General features: G+C 32.9%; 1 protein-coding gene across 4 annotated transcripts in view; it reads right to left on the bottom strand.

Annotated features, from left to right (window-relative positions):
* The window catches only part of RIMS2 (regulating synaptic membrane exocytosis 2), a 436528-nt gene that overhangs the window by 171705 nt on the left and 239399 nt on the right, over positions 1-25424 (bottom strand). For 3 of the 4 annotated variants that reach the window (XM_072949585.1, XM_072949591.1, XM_072949587.1), the window contains 3 exons: positions 14838-15017; positions 13822-13931; positions 12973-13005 (listed from right to left, as the gene is read on the bottom strand). In XM_072949585.1, the coding sequence (XP_072805686.1) occupies positions 12973-13005; positions 13822-13931; positions 14838-15017 (323 nt within the window). The remainder of the gene's footprint in view (positions 1-12972; positions 13006-13821; positions 13932-14837; positions 15018-25424) is intronic. The other variant, XM_072949586.1, reaches the window with a different exon arrangement.

The following is a 25424-nucleotide window of genomic DNA, read 5'->3' as shown; positions in this document are numbered from 1 at the left end:
GGGGTTACCCATATTGTTATTTAGGGAGGGCAGGGGGTTACCCATATTGTTATTTAGGGAGGGCATTACAGGCAGAAGAATACCACAGGCAAGTGTCCTGAGGTAGGAGCATGGAGGTCTCTGTGGCTGGGGCAGAGTGATTGAAAGGGAATGTCATAGAAGATGAGGTTGAAGAGGTAATGGTATGGGAAGTGGATGAAGTACAGCTCATGTAGGGCCTTGTAGGTCATGTATCAAAGACTCATTGGTCATCATTTCATCTCTTAGTATTATTCATACTTAAGTATACACCTGCCTCTTTTTATTTGCATGTTTATAACACTACCGTGACCACTTGCCTACACTTTAATCCCCATGAAGTTTTACCATGCCATAAATGACTCTCTGGTACTTATCCACCTTTGGCCATAAATAGTAGAATACTAACTGATTTTATAATATTAAGCTAAGCAAAACATAACTAGGAAGATAAAATCACTGTCAAAAATGAAAAAAAATGCTATATTGCAACATCAAATAAAGGTGATCTTGGAAACACTACCATCTTTGATTACTGCTAGAATTGGCTGCATTAAGTATAAGGGTTTTCCAGTTCCTAGATCTGAAGTAAATGCTATTAATAATGGACATTTTTTTCTGGTCTAACTTAAGTCAGCTCCCACAAGGAAACACACTTCTTGTTTTGGGAGTATTAAATTTACAATTGGGTATGTAGTTGGCCCCCTGATTTCCTAATCAGTAAATAATCTGATAAAGATGCAATGTAGAATTCCCAAATGGTCACAATCTGGATAAAGGTGATATATTTGAATCAACTGCTAGTGGAAAGAGAAGCCTGAAAACCTTTAAAGAATACAGAAATATTCTAACAGTTTTTGAGACTCTAATTAAGCCCTTGATTGTTAAAAAGAACAAAGGAATCATCTGTTCCTTAACCAAAGTTAGTCTGTAGTAATACAAAAACAACAGACTAATTCCCCCATCATGGGGAAAAGAAACTCATCAATAATACAATATTTCTGGACTTTGACCTGTACTTTTCGTTATCTACCAATATACAACATTTAAAGTTTTACAAGCAATACAGAGTTGTTCCTAAAATCAAATTTTCTAAAATCATTTGTCCCTTAAAAAGTTCTTTCACTTTTCACCATCTGATAAAATCTGAGATGATCCAAAAAAGGAAGACACACTATCTTTTGAAGTAAGGTTGAATGTGTAGAAGTAGAAATGGCTTGTTTTGAAAATGCCTTTCTATATGTTGGTAGAAAGTATCTTCTGAAGTGCAGAGTTAAAAACCTTAATGGTGGTTAATTTTTAAACACTTTCTCTGAGTCAACAAACATTTTACTTGAAGAAAATCTATTATATGAAAGTAACAAGAAAAGTCTCATAACCATCCATTTATAAATATCAGCCAACACAACAACGAAAGAAGTCCTAAATCAAGGCAATCAGTGATTGATAAGAGAGGTTAACAGATATGTTACTGAGCTAAGCCAGAAATCAAGGTGGCTCTTAGCAACATTTCTGCCATTAACCTTAGACAAGTTTCATAAGCCTCTCTGCCTCCAATCTGTTATATCTAAAATTAAAAACAAACAAACAAACAAAAAAACCCTCCTCTTGAAATTTCTAAGGTTACTTTCAGCTCTAAAATTAGAGTTGCTCTTGCTTCTTATCACTGATTAGTCCGATTTTCCACTTATTCCAGAGACGGTAACATTAAGCCACTGAGTCTACAAGATTTTCTAAATGTTCTAAATGTGGTTATTATCAAACCCTATGTTGAAACCCAAGTGCCTACTTTAAAACAGAATTAAAGTCATTAAAAGAACAGAACTGACTACCGATTCATTAATTCACTGTCCCCCAAATAATGTGAAGAACTACCCACACCTAGCCCTCTTTGAATTTATAGGTTATATAATTAAAAAGAAAGATTTCAAGTAATTAAATCAAAGTCGTCTTATGTCAGGAAAATGTTCAAATTGTTTGCAAACTGTTTTAGTTATATTAATGAAAGATAGCAAAAAAAAAAAAGCACTAATGTGCAATACCTTAAAGACAGCCTTTTCTATTAAAGGACTATTTTGATTAAGTTAAAAAACAGTCTTCTTAACATTAAATAATAAAGATATTCAAATTGAAATTTAAGTGCAAAGTGACTGCCCATGATATTATGTTATCTACTACCAAAGAGTAAAAGTGAAAATCAAAGATATATAGTGTAATTTAATTGGAAAGTATGACTTTGAAAAAATATACATCACATTGCTCAGGTGTAAACTTGGAATCCATTCAAGGACAGAAAAAAATTTGTTGTGGTAATTGCATCAAGTAAATATTCAGTTGTGAATTTTATTTGTAGAGGGGCAAGTTTAAAGATTGACTTAATAACTATTAGATAATTTTAAGAATGATTTACTCATTATGACTTAACTATGAGATGTTTTTAAATGACATTTTAAAAAGCCATATGTCTGCAAAATAACTATATTCCACTTTTCATCACACCATATAGCTACTCCTATATCAAGACAACAATTTAAAGAGCACAAACGCCTCTATTAGCAGATTATATTTGTATACTATATGTTTTAATGTGCTTTCACATACAGCAACATATTTGATCCTATAAAACACAGAAAGGACTTTCTATCAGGTGGTTTCTACAGGTAAGTAAACAGAGCTGATTAATACAGCTAAGAACTGAATAGTTATCTTAGTTTACAAACAATTTCACACACATTACCTCATTTGATTCTCTGAATAGCATTTGGGGAATAAAAAGCCAAGGTTCCAAAACCTGTGCTCTTTCTCTAGCACCATACCATCTTCCCAAGATTGTGTTATTTTCAACAACAAACAGAAGATGGCTTTAGGATTGCACATAGCCATAGAAGCCATACAAGCCATACAAGCATGCCATGTTTTGAAGAACTGCTTAAGTTAGAAAGATACAAGGTGGAGGGGGTTCTCTACTAAATCTGATTAGTCAATTGAAGCTTTTGAATAGAAGAAATGAAATGAGCAAAAGGAAAAGAAGTGCAAAATAAGGAGGAATGGCCTTCAGGAAGAAAAGGAAAGGTTAGGAAAAGAAATCAGAAAATACTGGTTTACAGTTAAGTAATGTAAGCGAGCACACAGTTGACTACTGAAATGGCCTAAACAGTCCTATGCCCCAAGTCTCTTTCTTTCAAATCCCCCTTGCTCACTGTCATCAAGTTACTATTCCATAAAATAGATGTAATTGAATAAAATATATGATAAATTCCTTACTATTTTAAAGTATCACTGAACCTCTCCTATTTTAATTATGGTCAAATGGTCATTCATTTCAGTGAGCAGAGAATACTGTATTTAGGAAATATCCACCAATACCACTATAAAACCCATTCCTCTCTAGATATTAATGAAATTTGTAAGTTCAGACATGGGTACCGGTACTCTCCTCGCCCTAGAAGCATTCACCAGAATACAGTGGGGCAGGGAAACAAAGCCTGTCCACTCTGTCACCCTAAACACTATCCAATCCCTAGAATGCTTACAGAAGCAAGCATCCATAATGAAGACTGTCAAATTATTTTACTGCTTTTTAGTTCCTTTATAACCTGTTCTTCCCTCTCTTCCTTTTTCCCTATTTATACACTTACTAACAGACAATTAGCAGGTTGTATTTGTTAAGTTCCCAGAAACCAAACAATAACAACACAAACAATAAACTGGAAACAAAACTCCTTGAGATTTTACTGTCTATAAGCCACATCTCCAAAACCTTAGTTTTTGTTAAAAATCCTTACAGGATACTTTATTTTTACAGAAGGGGAAACAGGTTCAGAGAAATTAAAAGCCTTTGCAGAGATCACGTGCTTAGGAGTAGAACTGAGGTTAAGAACCAATTTATTTACTTCCAAAGGAGTTCTACAAACATTACAAAACTTGAAAAGTCCTAATGGTTTAAACAGTTCTCTGACTTACAGAAGAGTATGTTAAATATATGCCTGCTGAGTTTTACATGTGGATTGAAACACACAAATATTGCATCTTATGCAATAAGTCATACTGCAATCCAGTCGATTTCTTTCCTCCTCCTATTGTTCCATGTGCAAGCTATGTGATCAAGAACCACATCAAGGTTACTATTTTCCTCAGAACTATTAAATAATATGTATTGAATAATTGGTTCAGAATGATGGGTATAATCAGGTTTAGTTTTACTTTTAAATCCAAAGTTTTCAGATTGTATGCTGAAAATACAAAATTACAGCAAGAAATATTCGTATTTATTATGTGACAGGTATTGTTATAAGCAATTTAAATATACCAAACTATTTAAGAAAGTTAATTTATACCATATCTACATAGCAAATAGTGTTATTTAGCATACACTTGGGGCTAGTTTGAGGCAGAATTTACCATGATCACCCTCCCAAGGTACCCAGTGCTCTACTACAATTTTTAGCATCTCTCTCTCCACACCTGACTTTCTCCATTCACAGGCTCTCACTTGCTTCCTGTGAAAATCTGTACATGGTAACAGTTCAGGTCATTGTTCTGGAAGGCCTAAAAGCTTTATATTATTAAAATAATTAAGACATTAAAGAATATCAGAATATAAAGTACTATCACAGTAGTGGGAGAAATATTTGGGGCAGAAAACATGCCCAGAACACATCAAAACTTACCTCCTCTATATGTATCACAATCTTAAAAGACTTTATGTAAGTAACGTGCTATAAAATAACTCTACCAACTATGTTTCATTTGTTGTTATCATTATATCATTTTGTTTTTTTCTTTGAAGCTCCCCAAAGCAGGGAATACATCTTACTGATCGTTACATCCTCAATGATTACCTAATACAACAACACTGAAAAGAGCAGATACTGGTTGAATTGAGCTGAACTGTTGGCTAATATCTAAAACAAAACAAATGGCTGAAACTCGTGCAATGAGAATGCCATTCATTTGAAAAGGCATGGTATATGAATGCACAAGCCTGGGAGTCAAAAAGAGAGATCTGCTACTATGTGGATTGAAGAAAGCTAATTACCCTTTAGAATTCTGCTCTTTTAACAATAAAGAAAAGCTGTTTTATTAAAAGATTTCTAAGGTTCCTTCCTAATCTAACACTCTTGATTCTAAATCTAGGAGAAAAGCTACAGAACACTGATAAATATCTTGGTAAACTATAGGCAGATGGCTCAGGACCAGACGGCTCTACAGAACAAATTGGTAGATCTAGATTTAAAAGTCAAAGAATGAATACAAAGTTTCCCACATATTTTTCATGTGTGCTTGTTCCCCTGACCTCTCCCCTCAGCTCTAGATTTTTATTTCTTTTCTTCTCTTTAAGCCAAACTCTTTAAAAGGTGATATACTGTCTTCATTTCTCTCCTCTTTTAAATCCACCCTAATTGAACTTTTACCCACTACAACTCCACCAAACCTGCTCTTTACAAAGGTTAACACAACGACTTCCTGCTTGCCAAATCCAGTGATCATTTTACACTCTTGATAATCCTCTTCTACTTCACGTATTTTCTTTACTTGTACTCAAAGACACTATAATCCATGATTTCCCTACTGTTTCTCTTCCTACTCTTTCCCAGTCTCTTGCTGCTTCATCTTTTCAGCTTCTAAATATTAGAATAGTTCAGTTCATTCTCCTTGAACCTCTTCTTTTAGCTATCTACACTTGTAATCTCAATGGCCCTTGTGGTTTTAAATCTCTCCTTGTAAGAATGACGCTCATACCTCTAACTACAGTCCAGATCTCTAACCTGGAATCCAAAACATATTTCAAACTGCCTTTGACATCATATCTTAGGTGTCTAACAGCATCTCTAACTTATATCCCAAACTGAGCACCCGATACCCCCACCAATTCTACTTTTCTCAAGTTTTTCCCTATATCAATGAATAGAAACTCCATGCTTTTCCAATTACTCAGACCCAAGACTTGGATGTTCTCATTGCATCTCTCTTATCCTGTCAGGTAATTTTGCTGGTTCTATGTTTAATAGCTATCCAAAGTCCAACTACTCCTGTCACTCTGGTCTAAGCCACCATCACCTCTTTCCTGGGTTATTGGGAATGCCTCCCAGTAGTTCTCCATGTTTCCAATCATGATTCTTTCAGCTTATTCTCAATGTAGGAATCAAACTGATCTTTTAAAAGAAGAAATGGTATTGGGTCACTGTAATCAAAATCTTCCTATTTCACTCAGTAAAAAACAAAGTCCTAACACTGATCTATAGGTCATATATGGGTCACCCCTCCAGCCCCTTTCTGACCACACCTACTGCCATTCTCCACCTTTCTCACTCTGTAGCATTCAGCTGACCTCTTTACTGTTCTTACACAAGTCAAACGTGGCTCCCAATAAAAAGCCTTCACATTTGCTGTTCCTTCTGCCAGGAACACTTTTCTTTTCAAGACCTTCATGTGGTAACTCTGTCACTTGAAGTCTCTGCTCAAATATTACCTAGGTGGGGATACTTCTCAGAATACACTTCAAGAATCATTTGCCCTATTCTCTCGAATGCTACCTATCCCACTATCCTGATTTATTTTTCTTCTTTGTAATTGTTAGTACCTGAAATTATATGCTACATTCTTTTATCATTTGCCTCCCCTAATAAATAAAAAGATTGTGAAGGCAGGGACACTGATATGTACATTAGTATATCTCCAGCACCCAAAACAGAGACTGGAATATTATTATTTCTAGAAAGAATGAATAAATTAAAAATATTTATAGAATGAATGAAAAAATTATAAGTAGCTAGAAACTCACCAATTATGCTCTTCTTTGAGTTTTAATTTATAGTGCAATGTTAAGGAATCAGCAGTCTCATTTTAGCTCATCAGAGGTATGAAGAGCCAAAGTATTAAAAGGGATGAGCTTCAGAAAATAGCCATTTGAGGAAACAGAAACTGATTCCATATGCCAAAGAATCTGACTTTAATACAGGGTTAATGGAGAAGCTCTGGCTGACTGATAACATATCTCAGTATTTGAAGGGCAATGTACACCACGTCTACTCAAAAATGATAGGCAGACACTTCATCAAGATGTAGAATAAAGCTATCTTCATTATTCCCTTCCTTTCCATAATAAATCAGAAGAGACGGTAGCGATAAGGCCACCACTGAATAACTCAATGCTTGGTCATTTCTTATACATAGTTATAGCTAAAATTCACTGTCATCTTTTTCTTTCTGTCTGATTATATAAGTAGAAGAAGGAATAAAGTAGAAGAAGGAACAAAGTAGCATTTTCTCTGTTCTACAAATATGTTTTAACCAATGAAAAAGCAACCTCACACCTTAATCTTACTCATGAACTTCACTATGAGATTCAAAATAAAGAGTAAATTTGTCTCTCCCAAAAGAAACAGCAATAAGATATATTAAACACCTAGACCTGAATTATAGGAAGCCCATCAAAAGATTAAACTAAAAGATGAGAGTTAGTGTTAAGCAAAATATACAGAGTTCTCATCTTCAGATTTTCATTCATTAACTTTTTTCTAGATCCAACTCTATCATACATAGGATTGGGCTACACAACAATGTGATGTTCTGCAGTGGAAATGATTAAAAAAATTAATAATGAGTGTGAGTGACTGAGATCCCAATAATCGTTGTCAATAGAAACTTTACATGTAAGATCAAAGTCAATGACAAGAAAGTAGAACAGCCCAGAGGTAAGAGATTTAACAATATTCAGGACCAACTAGAGGTCCAGAAACCAAAACAACCTGCTGAGAGTACTTCCTCAGTTAAAAATCTTTAGTAACTTAGTCACTTCATGTGAAGCAGATACTATCCTGATACACTTAAATGAACTTAAGTACAAAATGGCATTAAACGTTCTTAAAACTTGTTGCATCCTAATAACTGATGGAACACAGAAGATTTATTTACTCTTTCAGATCGCTGACGTATGTTTAAGTACATATGAACATATTCTTTCATAAATACTAAGAAAAAACCATGTATGTCAAGAAATAGATAAAAATGACAAATATGCAAATACACACTGAGGGCTTATTTAAATTTTTGTTGTTTTATAGAGAATAATAATATTTTACAATACTTGATATAATTAATTTTGTTATACTATTTTCACCTTTTTACAGTAACCTTTGTAATTTTAAGAATTTTATGCTTGGAGGGGTATTAATGAGTAATTAACACTCCACAGTAAGAAAAACTGTGAAATTATTTTAGTGCTAATTCAATTTAACACGTAACATTATAGACATTATTTATAAAAGATGAAGACAGGGAAGAAAGAATATATTTAAGATTAAAGGACATTTCAACTAAATCACTGAAGCACAATACTATTCATTTCTTAATTTGGCTCAATAACAAGGGAAATTGTTATGATACAGTAGAATTTTAGCAAGCTGATTTTTTCTCAATGTAACCATTTAAAAATGCTGACATTCTAAAAACAAATAAAAAATTTAAAAAATTAAAAAAAATAAAAATGCTGATATTCTAAATCAACATGTGTAGCTACATTTGATTATCAATTACTGCAAAACATATACAGTCCTATTGGTTTTTGTTTTTGTTTTTGTTTTTTTTAAAGAGCTTTAATCTTTTGGAAACAAAAAGTTGGGTCAAACTGCATACACGGGGCATTTTATGTAATGTAACATTTTACATGTACAATGTAAATGTACATTTTAGCTGGCTTTAAAAACAGTCCTACTATTTTTTTGACGTAACTTCGTTGTGGTGGGTTACGGAATTAAATCACTAATAATTAAAGGAAAATTAAATCTAAGTATTATAATCAATCATCTTTTTACTTACCTAGGCAATACAGTAACTGTTTAGACAATGAAAAATCTACAAATACTATAAATGTTTGTTTAATATTGTTGAACTCATAACTGTTTATTTTTACTCAAAAATATTTTTTAAATGGTTTAATTTTAAAATAACTTTTGGACTGAAAAATAGGCACACTGTATTTTTTAAATGCATGGTAACATGACTGTCACTATTTTCCTCAGAATGTACTCCTTAATGTGACCAACAAAGCAAAACTTTTTACTTTAATGCTATACATTTCAATAGAATAGGGTTGTACCAGGATCCAAAAATAAGGTAAGTACTTCATAAACAAATTCCATATTCAAAAATGCATTTTAAAAAGAGCAGACACTTTATGTTGTAGAACTTAAATTTAGACTATACTTGTATTTATACTTATTTAAGAAAGCATATTCACGCACATGACAAATGTCAATACCGTGTCTAATGTATAGAAAGGCACTGTTAACTTCATATTAGACTTGCCTTTTTTTCCATTATTAGGTGGGCTTGGTGTTTCTCCCTCATGGTCTTTATAACATTGAAAACAGACAATAGTGATTAATAATTAAGGTCATTAACAACCCGAATAAAAACCAAGCACACCACAAAAAATAACATCACACGCTAGGGAAGCAAATCCATGCACCAGACATAACACCTCACACTAATGAACACAAGAGTAAAGTATACTCTTCCTATCCAAAAGAAAAGTAATAAAAACAAAAATAAAATGGGGAATAACAAGTCATCTTATAGTAAGTCAGAAATATTATAGCTATGGTTTGATTCTAAGAACTAATGTAATTTACTAATTAAGTTAATTTTGAGAGTCAAGCATAGGTGACAAATTGGCTCAATTAATGGGTGTCTTTATCTTAATGAAGTTAAAAATAAATAAAAGTGATAGTAACTACTGCTGAATTCCCCAAACTAATGATATCCTAAACAATGACTTTATTGCAGAAGCCATACCATTTAGGAGGAGGACTCTTTGGGGAGAAATTATAACTGTCAATAAATATTAGAGCAATAATGAGCTGGGATGAAGAGGAACCTACAGTTAACTGTTATCTTAGAAAAAGTTTTTGGATAAATTATAATAGTTTCTAAAAATGTCAAGAATTAAACTTTGGGAATTTCTATTCTGCTCTACATTTTCTTGTAATTTGCCTCTAAAAAATAAAAATTGTTGAGAGAAGAGGCTAGGACTTTGATGTTCCTGTACTCAGTGTAACACGTGGTAAAATAGCTTTTTAGTAGATCTTCAATAAACATTTTTGAGTAAATATCTGAAATGAATGTAAAGCTGGGGTAAAGGATTAGTATAAATCTTGGTCAGAGACATTGTTGAATAATTTCAGTTTGATTTACATAGTAAGGAGAATGCTCAAATGGGTAAGTTAAATATTCTGGTAAATTTCCTAGACAGCTTATATAATCTCTCACCATTAACAAAATTAAGTAATTATTTTAAAATTAGTACCGAAAAACAATCCATTCTTTACTGTGTATTTATAAATTTGAAGCCTAGAGTCTTCCATGAAACAGAAAAGTCGTATTTCTAAAACATTCGATTATTTATTTTAGACACACAGACAGACCTGCCTTGACCTCTTCACCCTGCTTTTCTCCCCCCTGCTCGTCCACATGCCCAGTTTCTTCATTAATTTCTGCAATTGCATAAGTAAAAGTAAAGAAAAAAGTAAGATCCGAGGTGGACATTTGTTACTCTTAAGTAAAACAAAACAAAAAATTTTTAATTATTCATGATATAAGGAGTGATTATAAGGAAAGACGACTAGATTATTTTTAATATGTTTTCAACATATTGTGGAAGCAAATAGTGTACTATTAATAAATTATCACACTGTCTCCTTTTATGATAGCTTTGATTTATAAAAGAGAAACTATAGCCCATAAATATTTATAATATGTAATAACTTTAAAGAAGGCAAAATACCTTGTCTACAAACTTGATATATCCTTAGAAAAATAATACTATACAACTATTCTTCTGGACAAACAAAAAATGATATTATAAACTTGCTTTTATTTTTATAAAATGCCAGTACATCAAAGTTAGTTAAAAATAAAAAATAATAATAATGCCTTACAGTTGTTTAGTACATGGTACTTTCATTATATTGCTCCTATTTTCTTTGATTCTCAAAGAGAAGATGACTAATACTGTACCACTGTCAAAACCAATATATACAAAGTTTTAAATTGATTTAATTAATAGACTAAAATATATCCCAAATCAAAAGGAATTTTTTCAGCTTTTAAACAGGATCAGAAGATAAACACATTATAACTTTGATTCTAAAATGTCACTGAATTACAACATCTGACAACTTTTTAAGAAATAATCCAAACATAATTTGACTTAGACCATTAACTGATAGTCAATTTTGAGTTATGCACCTTATATATCTCCTTTAAAGCTAAAGAAAATGAAACACTTATGTATTTACTGGAGTCTTCATATCAACATTTATGAAAGCACTGCTAAAATCATCCATACTTTTAAGCAAAGCAAACAAAAACCAAAAAAAAAACCCTTTTATTTCACACTGGAAAGGATAAGAGAAGTTTTGACCCTCTTCCCTTTTATTTGTAAAAATGGAAAAGTCACAGTGGAAACATTAAAGGAAAACTGTGGTTTTAATAGATTCTGTAGGGCAAAAAATATAGGGTAAATAGAACATCTGTTGACAAGCCCCTTAAAAATTTCCTCAACTCTGACTTTTAGTATTAGCTCTCTGTCAGTTTTCCGGCATTTTTACTATTACAAAGAATGGAGCAACTCGTATCTCGACAGACTACTGCTATAGAAGATATTCAAATTAATTTAAAAAAAAATTATGGTGTAAACTGTTTCTGACTTCATATGCCAACAGATGATGTCAAAACTCTATTGTTAAAAATTGTGGGGAGAGGAGATCAAAAATTCCATACGTTTTATGTAACTTTCCTTGTGGAAAGTACTTTTAAAATTATATACTCCCATCTTTATGTAAATAACTGAGAACTGTAGAAATGCTGCTGAAGTCTTTTTATCGGGCAGCATAACAGACGGTTAGTCACAACAGTGCTGAGTTACTCAGAATCATAGTACATAGTAAATAAAAAGACCACAAAATAAGAGTTGATAAACCATTCAACTACAACCAACATGAACACAACTTGTTCTGCAGGCAATAACAGTATTGCTGCCCAAATCAAGGCACTTAAACATGTGTTACAAATAGGTGATAGAAATACGGATTTTACTATAAACATACAGAGAATGACAAGATTATTTTAATGGTACTTTTTTACACTATTTAAAGTAGTTTTTCAATTTGAAAATAAATATTTCATGCATTCATTCAACAAATATTTACTGAAGGCCTATAATGTGCCAGGCATTATTCTATGTGCTGGAGATTCATCGGTAAATAAAAACAGTCAATAATTCTTTAAACTTACAAAGTCAGTTTCGAAAAGAAGTCTATAATCAGCAGAGAAAATTTTATTGTCCTGGTAAATGTTATGACACTCCATATAACATGACTCAGTATTTTCTCGAGTCACAATGTAGTGTTGATAATAAAACTGTACATATGTAACTGATATACTATAAGCGGTCTTGCTACAACATGAAAATTGATGCAGAAGTAAAAAGCACAATCACTTTCTAATTCAACAACTTTCTTTTCTAGAAAGCCAAATTTAATAGTTAAAAGATCATCATAAATACAAAATGAAATATATGATGATAAATATAACTAGACTAGGTGTACATCCTCAATGACATAAACACAGACTGCAATTGATATCGTTGGTTAAAGTCTTGCCCAAAACATAGAGTTCTGCACAAAAAGCAAATGTTTAAAAAGAGAAAAATTTATCTTGTCAGTTAAATTCTTTGCATTCTTATTTGACTGAATCAAAGAAACCTCTTTTGTATATTTTCTAAGTAAAACAAAAGTCAACTACTTTACCAGAACCATAAAACAAAATAATTTTACTGTATATAAAAGTCTACACACTGGAGGGACATCAATTGCAGTTGGGTTTATTTTTGCTCACATAGCCCCCCAAAAAGGCTGTCAGCACAAAACAAACCCTCCTTTATGTACAGACCTTCGTAAGGTTCTATCTCCTTGACTCCATTGTCTAGGAAAAACAAAATAAAACAAAACAAAAAAGGGAACCAAAGCACAGGGGTTAAAAACAACAGAAATTTCCAAAGGCACAGAATGTATTATCTATTAAAGAAAAGTTAAATGGTGATTTAAGTATGTTCGTTTGTTAGTTTCCGGTAAAGCACATCCAGTCACCAAATAAAGGGACCATTAAAAAAAATGACATTAAAACTTATTATACTCTATCATCCATGCTTTTACAGGTCCTTTATCCAAGAATTTATAAATGTTTGGGGAGTATGTTCATCTGTGTGTAAGCAAATAGTGCTTCTTACGCAAAAAATTTGAAGGTATTAAAAATATCAGTACAACATGCATCTTTCTTTGTATATTCATGATTACCTTTTTCTGGTACTCCAGTTTTGAGAAGGATCACCATTGTTGTGCATCAGCTAACCAGTCCTTTGCAGTGTGTGAAAATTGATTTGTCTAGTTACTAATAAACTTTATGTAACTATCAACAATTACATAAACTTAGTTGTAGCAAAGAAATATCATCCAACTGCTTATTTAAGAGCATTAAGTTTACTTTTTAAAGAGTATTTATTCAAATTTGAAAAATGTGCAAGAGCAACAATAGGTTATTTTACCTCCAAATATCACAAGTTTTAAATGCAAAATGTGTAATATTTAGAAATATATTTATAAATATGAATACCAGCAAAGGCAGCTAAGGCATTCAATTAACAACAGAAGAAAGCTAACACAAAGGTAGTAGAAAAAAATCTTGGTTCACCTTAGCTTCCATGTGTATTTCCTATATGACATAATTAGAAATAAAACTTACTTCTCTCCAGTGTTCCCTTTGGTGGAAGTTGTGGGAGTTGTCGGCCCCTTCGTCCTGCCACTGGAGTACTTGATGGGCTTGTTTGGACAGACCCAGTACGAGGATGAGACCTACAAGATACACCATTAATATTCATTTTCAATAGAATGAGTTAGATACTTTCAATACATTTGGTTCATATGATAGCTGTATAGTGTAATTTTAAAAGAGGTTTAGCTGCTGATTAAAAGGTTAGGAAAGTAGGACAAAATATGGATAGTTGAATGATTATCTAAATAGCAAAAGATGTTTATACGTTTGTGTAATATGCTTACATACACAGATACATGCACACAAAATCCTACAGTAAAATCCATGGAATTATTAATGTAAATTAGTATTCCATCCATATGAAAGCAAAAGGAGAATTCTGCAGCTCGAAAAATAAAAGGTAATGCTTTACATTTCTTTCTACCAGATTTCAAACTCTTAACACTAACTTTCCTCCCTTGATCCAAAGAGATTTTTACTCAGGCTTATATTAGATATCCCTTAATTAGAAATTATCTCATGAAACTACAAATAAAACCCTGGAAAATTAAAAATTCAGCTAAAGAAGATATTGGTTAATACATGATATTAGTATTGATAGAAAGAAACTAAAAATCTAGTTTTGTTTATTGTTATTATGATGATTATTCCAAAAGTGATGTCTAATGGACAAAAACAATTTCTCATTCTGTAGGAGAAGAACATGATAGTTATGAGGTGCATTATGTGGGGATTTACCCAAGACTCCTGATAAATGAGAAATCACAAAACAAATGCAGTCAGGACACTCAATAAACAAATTACAATGGTAGCCACACACTATTATATCCACTGAATATAAATAGTGTGCTTACACTGAAAAGGTTAGTGTTGATTGTTATTAGTGATCAGCCAAGGATGATAGAAGAGACCATTGAGCTGCTGGAAAATAAAATGGTGTGCTGGTGGGGCAAAGGGGAAGTTAGTCTGATTGATTTATCTTTCACCTCGATAAGGCAGGTGAAGGAGGGGCAGATCTTCCAGTCATTAATGAAGGCATCGACCTCATGAGGTTTGTATCAGGACGTTCAGTGGATCTGGAGCGGGTGGTGGTCCGCTCTAGGAGAGGCCGCTGTTCTGTTGATCTGGATCTGTGATATGGCTGTCTATCTGCTGCTTCACAATCCCTGAAACGTTAGTCAAAAAGCAGCTCAGTTGATCTTTAGTGCCCTTCTGCTATTTTGCTATGATGCATCAAATTGATTTTGAAAAAGGTAATTGTTTAAAAATTACTGAGTATGGAAAAAAAATGTTCTCTTCCCCAACACATTCTGAGCAAATTCTCACTAAACTTCGTAAGAATTTGTAAGGAACCAACATTTGTCTTTAATAGCAATTCCCACTGAAGACAATAGGAGTTGCTCAGTTATAATCAAAACAAGACTGCCTGCTTTCCAAAATGAATTCCCTAAATAGAACATGTGAAATATGTGAAGAATTCTATTTTAAAAGAATTCAATGACTTTTCCTACCATTTTCAAAAGAGTAAAGAAAACCATAAAGTACAGTTCTCAAGCCCCTAAGGCTATTTATTAGTCTATCAACTAAGATACAAAAAGACACAATCATAGTATATTGATATACCTAACATTCAAACGTTAGAATCAAAATGTTATGAGAAAATAGTGCAACTTTGCTGTCTGTAGCCATATTTAAATACGGTGCATAAGAAAAATCACTGCATAGAAAACTGGTTAATCAGCCAATCTATGCCATCTAGTTCAGTGCAGTTTCGTGATACCAACTAACACAATTCAAAATGGGGATTAATTGATTGAAATAATAATCGTTTTGAAACAATGTGATTTCTTTGATTACAAATAAATCCAATAGCAAAACCTAATCCTTGTTAAAAGAAGTATACTTAAATTTAAGTCACCTATCACTATTGATTTTTGTATCCCTGGAGTCTAGCATTAATACTTTTATAGCTAACATGTAATCAGTAAATGTTTTCTAATGTCAGCCCCACTATCTATGGGACAACCCAAGAAACATTAGCTTTGGCTCTGGAACTCCAAAGTGATACATATTCCAAAGTATACTTCAAATGAAACTATTACCTACCCACGTAGTTGTAACCACTGTAATGGAAATGCTTATATATTATAGATAGTAAAGAAAGCATTAGTTTCCCTCAGGACTAATGTATTAAGGATTTCCACTTTACCTGTAATTTCTCTCAATCTTATTTTTGATAACAAAAAACACAAGCAATTAATGAAAAATAAGAAAAGATTTCCCAAATGTAATTAAGTATATGGTATACAATTTTGGACCAGTAGACATTAGACTAGATGACTTTGGGAACTGAATACTGGATTTACTCTACAACGTATCTTGCGTTTGTCCTGCTTTAAATTCACAGGGTAACATACAAGTCAAATAATTTAAAAACTATTTTAAAATCCATGTACCATAATGATTGATTTCTTAAGGTAAGCTTAGTATTTTTATAAAAGTATATCCAGAATATATCAAAAAGCTGAGATTAAATGTAAATACATACACAATATGTAATTACTTATCAAAGAGAGAAATGAAAAGGCAACCTGAGAGTGTAGGAAATCATAATTCTATTTTTGTTCTTGAAAAACTATCTCAGAGAGAACACTTCTCTTTAGAAATACATATGCAAAAATGTTTGTTAAATGTTTTCAGTGTACACATCTTGGTATATCTTCAACACAAGAGATAACCAGAATTAAAGGGATATATATATATATATATATGTATTTTAGATTCCTTAAAATCTATTTTTGCAAAGTATCAATCTTTACATTATTTTCATATTTCCAATTATCTCTAATAATAAACTTACTATATTACATGTAGTAACAAAACTTTGTAGAATATCTATGACTATCCCAACAGAAAATTATGCTAATATTTCACTTATTTATGCAAAATTTGATTTATTCTGATTCCATCAAGTAATTTTTCCAAGTGGAAAGTGAAATACGAGGATATACACTTTTGATTCTTTCACACTGTATTTTCAGTAATTGAAATATAAAAGCGTGTGTGAAATCCAGAGAATTACTTCATATGTGTTGTTATGTCCCATGTCCTTAAAAGGAACAATCATTCTTTAAGTAAACAGATCACCCTTTAGGAAATATCTTTTAAAAAAAATCTCTTTTGTGAAAAAGTTCTTTGAAGACTATACTCATGTTTTAAATTTTACTTATATTTTTATCTCCATATTCATAAATAAAATGAATTATATAATTTCCATAGTGTGAAATGAAAATTGATTAATAAGTGAAACATGAGAAGAATCACAGTAGAAGGTAGAAATTTACTGAGCTGTTCCACCACAGTTAAGGGAAGGGAGAGCTATAACATATTTTAAACTTTGATAACACAGTAGAAGGTCAAGTCAGGCTCCTGCTCCCATAACTGGGTAAGAATAGGTGTTACTAGGTGAGAACTAAGATTACTGCTGAGAAAAGTTAAAGCAGCAATGCCTAAGTCTCATAAGTCTCATAGCAGGTTCTTCAAGAAATTGAGATTAAAACTTGACAATTTCCACCTAAATTCTTGGTGAGTTTTAATTTTAAGAAAAGAACTTATAAATAATTTTGAATTATAGCAACTGAAACATGGGAAATAATAGATAACCATTTGCAAGGCATGAAATATTTTAGTGCCTACCTACCTGGGTTTCTGAACTTGGCATCTGTATTTCAATATAAGTCATTTCCTTTGTAAACCTACTATTTACTTTATTTTACTTTACACATTTAAAAATAATACTCTAAACAGGGTGGACAGAGGTTTTAAAGATTGCCAAAAAGCAAGCCATATAAAAGGTTAGGAAACACACACCTGTAAATTTAAACCTTTCTTAGGTAAATAATTTGGCTTTCTTTTAAAAGTGATTTAATACATGTCATAATTCTATTTTTTTAAAAAATAGTTTATATTTTCTGATATATATGTTTAACGTAGTTCAGAGTTTGCATGTGTCATTTACCTGGAAGGACACAGACCTGCTTATTAAGGGGCTGCTATTTCCAACTGCAAACGCTGCAGGGGATGTTCCACGGAGCTAATTCACAGTGACTGACAGTATTGGAACAAAAGTCAGTATTGGAACAACTCAGCGTTAAAAGTAGTTAATAGCACTTGTAGATTTTGATGAGAATTTCTAAAGGAAATATAACTTTATACTCATCTAGTAATGTTGTCCATTTTCAGTCTTTTTTCCTCTCATATGGTTGTTCTTAAATGATGTTTTAAATTTTCAAGTATCTGGCATAGCTTCTTACTTATTTCATCACCTTAGCTACTTACGTCTCCTCACCTCAGAGTACCAGGGAGTTATGCAGCATCACAGGAAAAAATGGGCCAGTGAGCATTTTTTTTTCTTTCACTTATATTCAACCATCACAATGATACAACTCCAGATCAACATAAGCTTAATGTAGACTAGCTCTCTAAATATGATAGAAGAACACTAAGAATACTGAGAAAAAGGAAAAACGGCCAGCTCATGCTTCAAACTCTTCAAAGTAATATTCAGTTATCAATGAAAATTGCCCTAGAATGTAACTTACACCTTAAAGTCTATGTTCAATCAGACAGACTTAGTTCACATTTACATTGTAAAGATACCATAAGTAATCGTTTTTTTAATAAATAACTTGTAAAAAGTAAAATTATTTAGGAACTATTCTTTTTTATATAAACAAACTATTTCTTTATAAAGCTGAAATCTTAAAAAAATTTCGAAGGACAGGAAGTATAAACTCAGGTTTGGGGCAAGAAATGACTTCCCTATGTCTGTATTATGTAATAGAGTAAGCTGATTTACAGCAGAAGCGTTGTACTTTTTGGTAAAATACCTTGAATGTGTAGAGATTTTTCTAAGCATCAGCTGCATAACTGAAGAAATAAATACACAATGGGATTTTAAAATGAGATATTTTAGGATAATTAATATAAAATGTTATATATTTGCATAACATATCAAGTAATTTTAAGTAACTGTGATTCAACTCTATAATTTTCATGTTCACCATATTGTGCAAGGTATAAGTTAACTTTTAAAAACTCTGATTTATATTATTTTAGCACTGCTTCTGAAGTTGCAAGACACAAATTACTTGCCATAAAAACCATAGTAAATGAGTAAATAAATATTATGAACAAATAGGAATATTTTATTATTTTGGTGGAAGATAGATCAATTTTCCTTGGGCATGATAGTATTTTTTTTCAGCAGAACATTTCTCTTCAGTTAAACTCTGTATTTTAGTTAAAAGTAAATGAGGTTATTCTAAAATAAGAGCAGTATCTAGAGTCAGCCAAGTTAATAACAACCTAACATATGAAAATGGTAATAATACCTATATTAATAAGAGAAAACAAGACACCTTTAATGTAGAAAAACATATTCCTATTTCTCATAACCATATTTTATCATGAAAAAGAGAAGTAAGCTGTTCGCATATCTATAGAAGTATTTTCTTAAAAATAGTCATCATTGGAAAAAGCAAGAAGAAAAGATTATCCCAATTTTCTCAAGAAAATTAGGGACAAATACAACACTAAACAATAAGGATATACTGTATTATAAAATATGCACACACAGAAACATGTAAAATGTTAATGTCTTGAGGATATTTTGAGCATTTTATTAAGTAGTTCTAATTCTCATTGTTATTTAATTTTTACTTCAAAAAATAACACAAACAAAACCACAAACAAGCAGGATTATTTACTCAGCAACAATTAACATGCAGCAACTTAATACATCTTTAAAATATGTATTTTCAAAATCCCTAGATAATATAAATCCCACCTTTAATCTATAAAATTCTTATTTTACTATCTTGTTTCCATTTTCAGTGGATGTTGAAGTATAATAACACTGTATCAATTGTAAGAACTTCAAGATATTTCACCAAGGTATTGGGCCCTATGTTTTCCCTTCCCAGGTCCTCAAAGATTCTGTAAGATAACAAACATCTTAAAGATGAATCTCTAAAGTACCAAATTATGCATTGTTCTTGTATGATATGAGTAAACGTGATGAGGCATGGTCCTTCCTCTAGAATATCTGAGTGCCATGTTTAACAGTTTCACTGGACAACTTTGAACAGTGAACTAGCATTCCTTTCATTTTGCTAGCCTTACATGGATAGTGGAAAGAGTATAGTGCAAATTCCCTGCAGGCAGCGGGCAGGATGAAGGTGACTTTAGAGTAGCTTCGAGGACACAATGAAGAATCCATCTATTGGCAGAGCCCTGTTACAGATTCACCAGGACTTATTCCGGGCTGCTGCGGGACCCGGTCAGATGAGCATACTGGGGTGACACCTGTTCTAGCCCAGAAAGCAGATAAGCTAACCTCTGACCCCAATGATATTCCTATAGTGTATCTAGAATCAGACAATAGGAATATTATTATCCAGAAACATGTTTGTGTCACAGTGGCATTGCACAACATGGCCTCTTGACATCTTGTATCAGTCCTCCAGCAGCCTATCATATAGACTAGAGTCTACTTACATTAATTATCTTAAAGAGTTATTAAAGCTCCAGTAGTTAGTCCATTCATTTAATGTGCATTGGGCATTTTTCTATTAGTTTTAGAGTAAGGACTTTTTGATACTGTATGGCGTGACCTATCAAAATATTAGTAAGAAAGGATCATGTTTTAAAGCAGCAGGTCTAGGTCACTTTGTACACAGAATTTTGTTATGGTAAGTCTGGTTGGAGGGGAAAAAAAGAGTCAAATGGAAATGCTAGAAATAACAAAAGGTAGAATGCGGCAAATGTTAGGAAATTAGCTTGGAGTCATTTTATAGAGATCTTAAATGCATAGTTAAGGGGTTAATTTTCAATGAGAATGACCAAAAAGTTCTGAACAAAGGTAATTTTTAACTAATGAATTAAGAAGGTGAATTCAGCAGTAGTATACGAAATGAATTAGACTAGAAAAAGGCTGACTTGTAGTAGAAGATCGGAAACAGAGGAGAAGGTATGGATGACAAACATAAACCACAATGTACAAAATATACAGAATTATACAGACAGAATTTTAAGGTTAGAAGGAATCTCAAAAATTACATACTCCAGTCTCTCATTTTAGAAATTAGCAAACTAAGGCTCCCAGAAACTTGGTCAAAGTCACATATTTAGATATATTTTTTTTAGCTGTAACTTAAATTGAGCTTCCTTGATTTCAAAGCCTGTTAACTTCTTTGACAGCAGAGCTGGGTTTTTTTCTCTCTATAATGTTTGGCAAATCAACATATGAATTAAAGGAAAGAAATGAATAAAACAAAGAAAATGCCTGAAATTTCCAGCCTTCAAAATGAAATGATGATTTATTAACAGAAAGAAAAGAATTCTTAGGAAGAATGAGAGTAACTTCAGTTTGGACTTAAGTTTGTTAAGTGTTGCAAGAATATTCTTGTACAAATGTCAATTAGATGGAGCTATCAGGTAAGTCTGAGAAGTCACTGTATTGTATTAACATTTCACTATTCACTGATTCATTCATTCTTTTCAATACTATTACTGCATTCATATTATGTGCCAGGCACTCTACTAGGTATCAGAAGTTTTGGCCAAAGCCATAGAGATGATAGAATATAGGATAACACACGGACAAGAAGTCGAGGACATGAGAAATGGGAAAGAAGTGAAGGAGATAAGAGCAAGGGGTATAATGAGAATTAGGAGAGTAACTGCATTAGAAAGGCTGAATAGAGAACAATTAATAATAGCAGATGCAATGAGGCAGAAGAAGATACAGCAAATAATAACCACCGAGAAAATCATTTAAAATACAGTGCTGGAAGCAGGGGTCAAACTGTAGAGTGTTAAAGCTTAGTAGCCAATGAGGAAGTGGGAGAAAGCATATGTAAAAATACATAAGCAAGAAACATGACCTGAGTAAGAGAAGGAAACTGATCATTCTCAAGGGAGTTTGAAGGTGTGGCAGAACAGACAGAAAAGGATTATTAAGAGACTTCAGGAATCTCCTCGACAACAACTGGAGGAAAAGCAAAATCACTAAAGGAAGAGCGACTGAAATGCAAGAGAAACAAGAAATAACTAGTGGAGAATTCCAGGGAAATTAAGGAAGGTTACAGTCAGAATCACTAATGGAAGATCAGTTTTGCCGGAGAAGAAAATGCTAAGAGGAAAGGAGAAGGTTGGTAACAATGCAAAGAAATTAAGGCAAAAAGGTGGGTAGCTCAGAAGTGTGAATTACTTGGATTTGATCACATTTACTGAGAGGTCTTCTCGGAGAGAGCATCTACAGGAAAACATTCTACGTCCCACACAGGAACCTTGTCCTCCACTGACTCCACTAGTTTTGTCAGAATCTTTCCTCTAATTAGAGTCCTAGTCATGGCCCCAAATACCTTAAGAAAAGACCCTTCACTGCCTCTCTTCAAACTCACAGCGGCAGCCCTCAGCACCACTCCCATCCCAGGTCAGACCCTGAGAGGACCTTACTCAGTTCTGGCACAAAAATAACTCCCAGTTCTGGCACCGAAACAACGTAGGATAAATTTAGGATGTTTGAGGTAAATCACTTCTACTTAAGCATCTTATCTCTATAATTCTTATATTAAGTAAAAGGGCAGGCCCAATTAACTCCCGATATCTTCTCTCTAATTTCTTTATCTCCTGCACTCTCTTCTGTACTGTTTTAATCTTCTCTAATTCTCTCAGCTGTATTTTCAAGAATCTTTATCCATTGCTAACTCACTTCCTTATGTTATCAACCTTTCTGCAGAATGGTTTCTGCATATCTCTACCTTAAATAGCATTTAGTTCAACCTTGTAGACTCTCCTTCCAATATAACTCTCATCTGCAGAAGCTACTTGTTCTCTCACATTTCATAGTCCATGGATTCAGGAGAGACTGGCTCCCTAGAAACACTCTGGTCATACTCTCCCACTGTAATGTACATGTCCTTATTTTTGTTAAGCATGCCACTTAGCTGTAACATCCATTATTAATTCAGGTTCCTAATATCTATTCAACTTCCAATCACTATGTCTTAGTCATTGATAATTTTGGGAACTGGTTGTCAGCCATCTTCTTTACCCTAATTCCTATGGTAATTCTAGAAGATTTCAATGCACGTGCAGAAAACTGTTCAATAATCTTGAACCACAACTCTTGGATCTTCAAAAGTTCAATAATCCTCACTTTTTTTCCTGCATCAACACCCCTTCCTGGGGAAATACTGTGGATCTTAGAATCCAATGAAATTATTCAAACTCAGAAATACTAATCACCAATATCTCAAACCAAATATGGTAATTAATTCTGTCAGGTGTTTTACAATCTCACCCCCACTTTACTTGATCTCCGTTTGATACTTTTGGTTCCTTGGTCCCTCAAATTCTGGTCAATGTATATCACTCTCTTTGCTTTTCTTCCTTCCTTATCCATCCTAGACTCTGTGACTGATAATCTGAACCACTCCAATAACAACACTCAGATTCCCTTCTAACCCAAATCTTCCAAAATTCATCAGAACCCTAAAAGTGATTCATTGCCATAATCTGATTTTTCTACATCTAGGCAACTTGGCATTGCTTAAGCAAAGCATACATTCATACAGGTTGGCTCATTGCAAATTCATGGTTTCCAACATCTGCTGTGGTGGTATCACTAAAAATCTTTTTACTTATATTTAATCAGTTCCCATCACTTTTTTACCCGACAACTATTTTAAACTATCTCATTTTCAATCAAACATCATATTCAGCGTCTAGGAATCTACCCTCAGGAATTTGTCTCAAAACACAACCATGTAATCTCAATTACAGCAGCAAGAAAATTGAGGTTATCAAACATAATTACCTTCAATTTAACATCCTTTAAAAACTTACTTAGTTCCAACTATTTTCCTTCTGTCTCAACAGTAAATAAGAACTTCTTTATGTTTACAAACTCCATCTATGTGATTGGTCCTACCCACTGCTCTAAAACCTTCCTTCTAGCCATCCTTTTTTCCGTGTTTTCAACTTATCTTTTGTTCCTAAAAAATCCTTTCCTCCAAGCCTATAAACACATGATGTGTTTCTTATTCTAAAAGAAAGAAACCTACTCTGACGTCACATACCCCTACCCAGCGTTGATGTACTTATTTTCTTATCTCCCAGTCACAGCCCAGGCCGCTGCAATCTGCATTTTTAGCCTCACCACCCTTCCAAAATCGCCCTAATGGAAGTCACCAATGACATCTCCCTTGACAGCTTTAGTGGGCATTTTTCATTTATTATTTTTACTGTTGACATTATTTCTTCCTTCTTAAAACTATTCTTCAGCCCTCGCTATTCTTACTTTTCTCATTTCTTCCTTCACTATGTCCTGTCTACCACTAAATGTTAATGTTTCCCATGGCAGAGGGAAACCTTGGCCCTCACCGCATGGGCTGCCTCTCTGGCTGATTTCACTTTCATTTTTGTGGCTACTTCCCACCAGTAGCAAATTTGTTCCCAAACTGCTCTTCGTAGCCTAAATTTTAAGCTTTGAAATTATTTATTTTACTCCTTGCTAGAGGTTTCTCCTTAGCTATCTCAGTAATTCCAAAACTGAACTTGTCTCTCACCTAAACTGTTTCCTCTCCTAGCAATCCCCACCATCTTTGTTAAGGCACCACATGCACCCAGTCACCCAGGTTCTAAGACTAGGAGTGCTTCTTCACACTTTGCTCCCGCTCAACATTCAAATCCCATTATTTACTACGTATTATTGATTTTAATTGATTAACTCTCATCTTCTTTCTCCATCCACTACCTTACTTAGTTCGGGCCATTAGTTTCTACTGTTCTAGACCAAGGCAAATACCTCAATAAGTACCTCTTTTCATATCCTTTTCTCTCAAATTAACCATCCACATAGTCTCTAGAGTAATTATTCTAGAGTGAAAAAATATATTATAGCCATCCTCAAACTAAAATTCTTCAAACTACCTCTATCACTTACAATCTTAGATCTAAGTTTCTTAACAGGGCATACAAGGTTATTCATAATTGGGACCATCTCTGTCAGTCCAGATTCATTTCTTGCTATTCCCCACCTTGTGGATAATGCTCTAACAGTGCTAAAACATGGTTTTTACCACTTTAGTAACTCTGCTCATACATTTCTTTAAATTTCTACCAACATCCTACCTTACCTCCATATAAATCTAAATAATTCTAAATCTTCCTTTAAGATACAGCCTAGTTATTGTCTCTTCCATCACATCTTTACATAAAAGTTGCCATGTTGTCCACCATCAATGTCAATGATGTCTTAATATGCTTTAAGTAGAGAAATAATTAAGCTTTATAGCTTTAAGTAGAGATAAACACCAGGAAAAAAATTAGGATATGAGGTAAATTTTAAAATACAAAAAATACATTTATTAAAATAAAAGATAGCTCTCAAAGGGATATTAATTAAAAATAACATGATATTCATTCTAAATATATTTGTTTAAATGTTGACTGTGTTTTAAAATACACAATGAATCAAGAGATAATTTTGTACTGGTCAGCATAAC

The sequence above is a fragment of the Vicugna pacos genome, chromosome 25 (assembly GCF_048564905.1).
Source record: "Vicugna pacos chromosome 25, VicPac4, whole genome shotgun sequence".
In the NCBI taxonomy this organism is placed as follows: domain Eukaryota; kingdom Metazoa; phylum Chordata; class Mammalia; order Artiodactyla; family Camelidae; genus Vicugna; species Vicugna pacos.
This window is presented reverse-complemented; position numbering and strand designations above follow the sequence as displayed.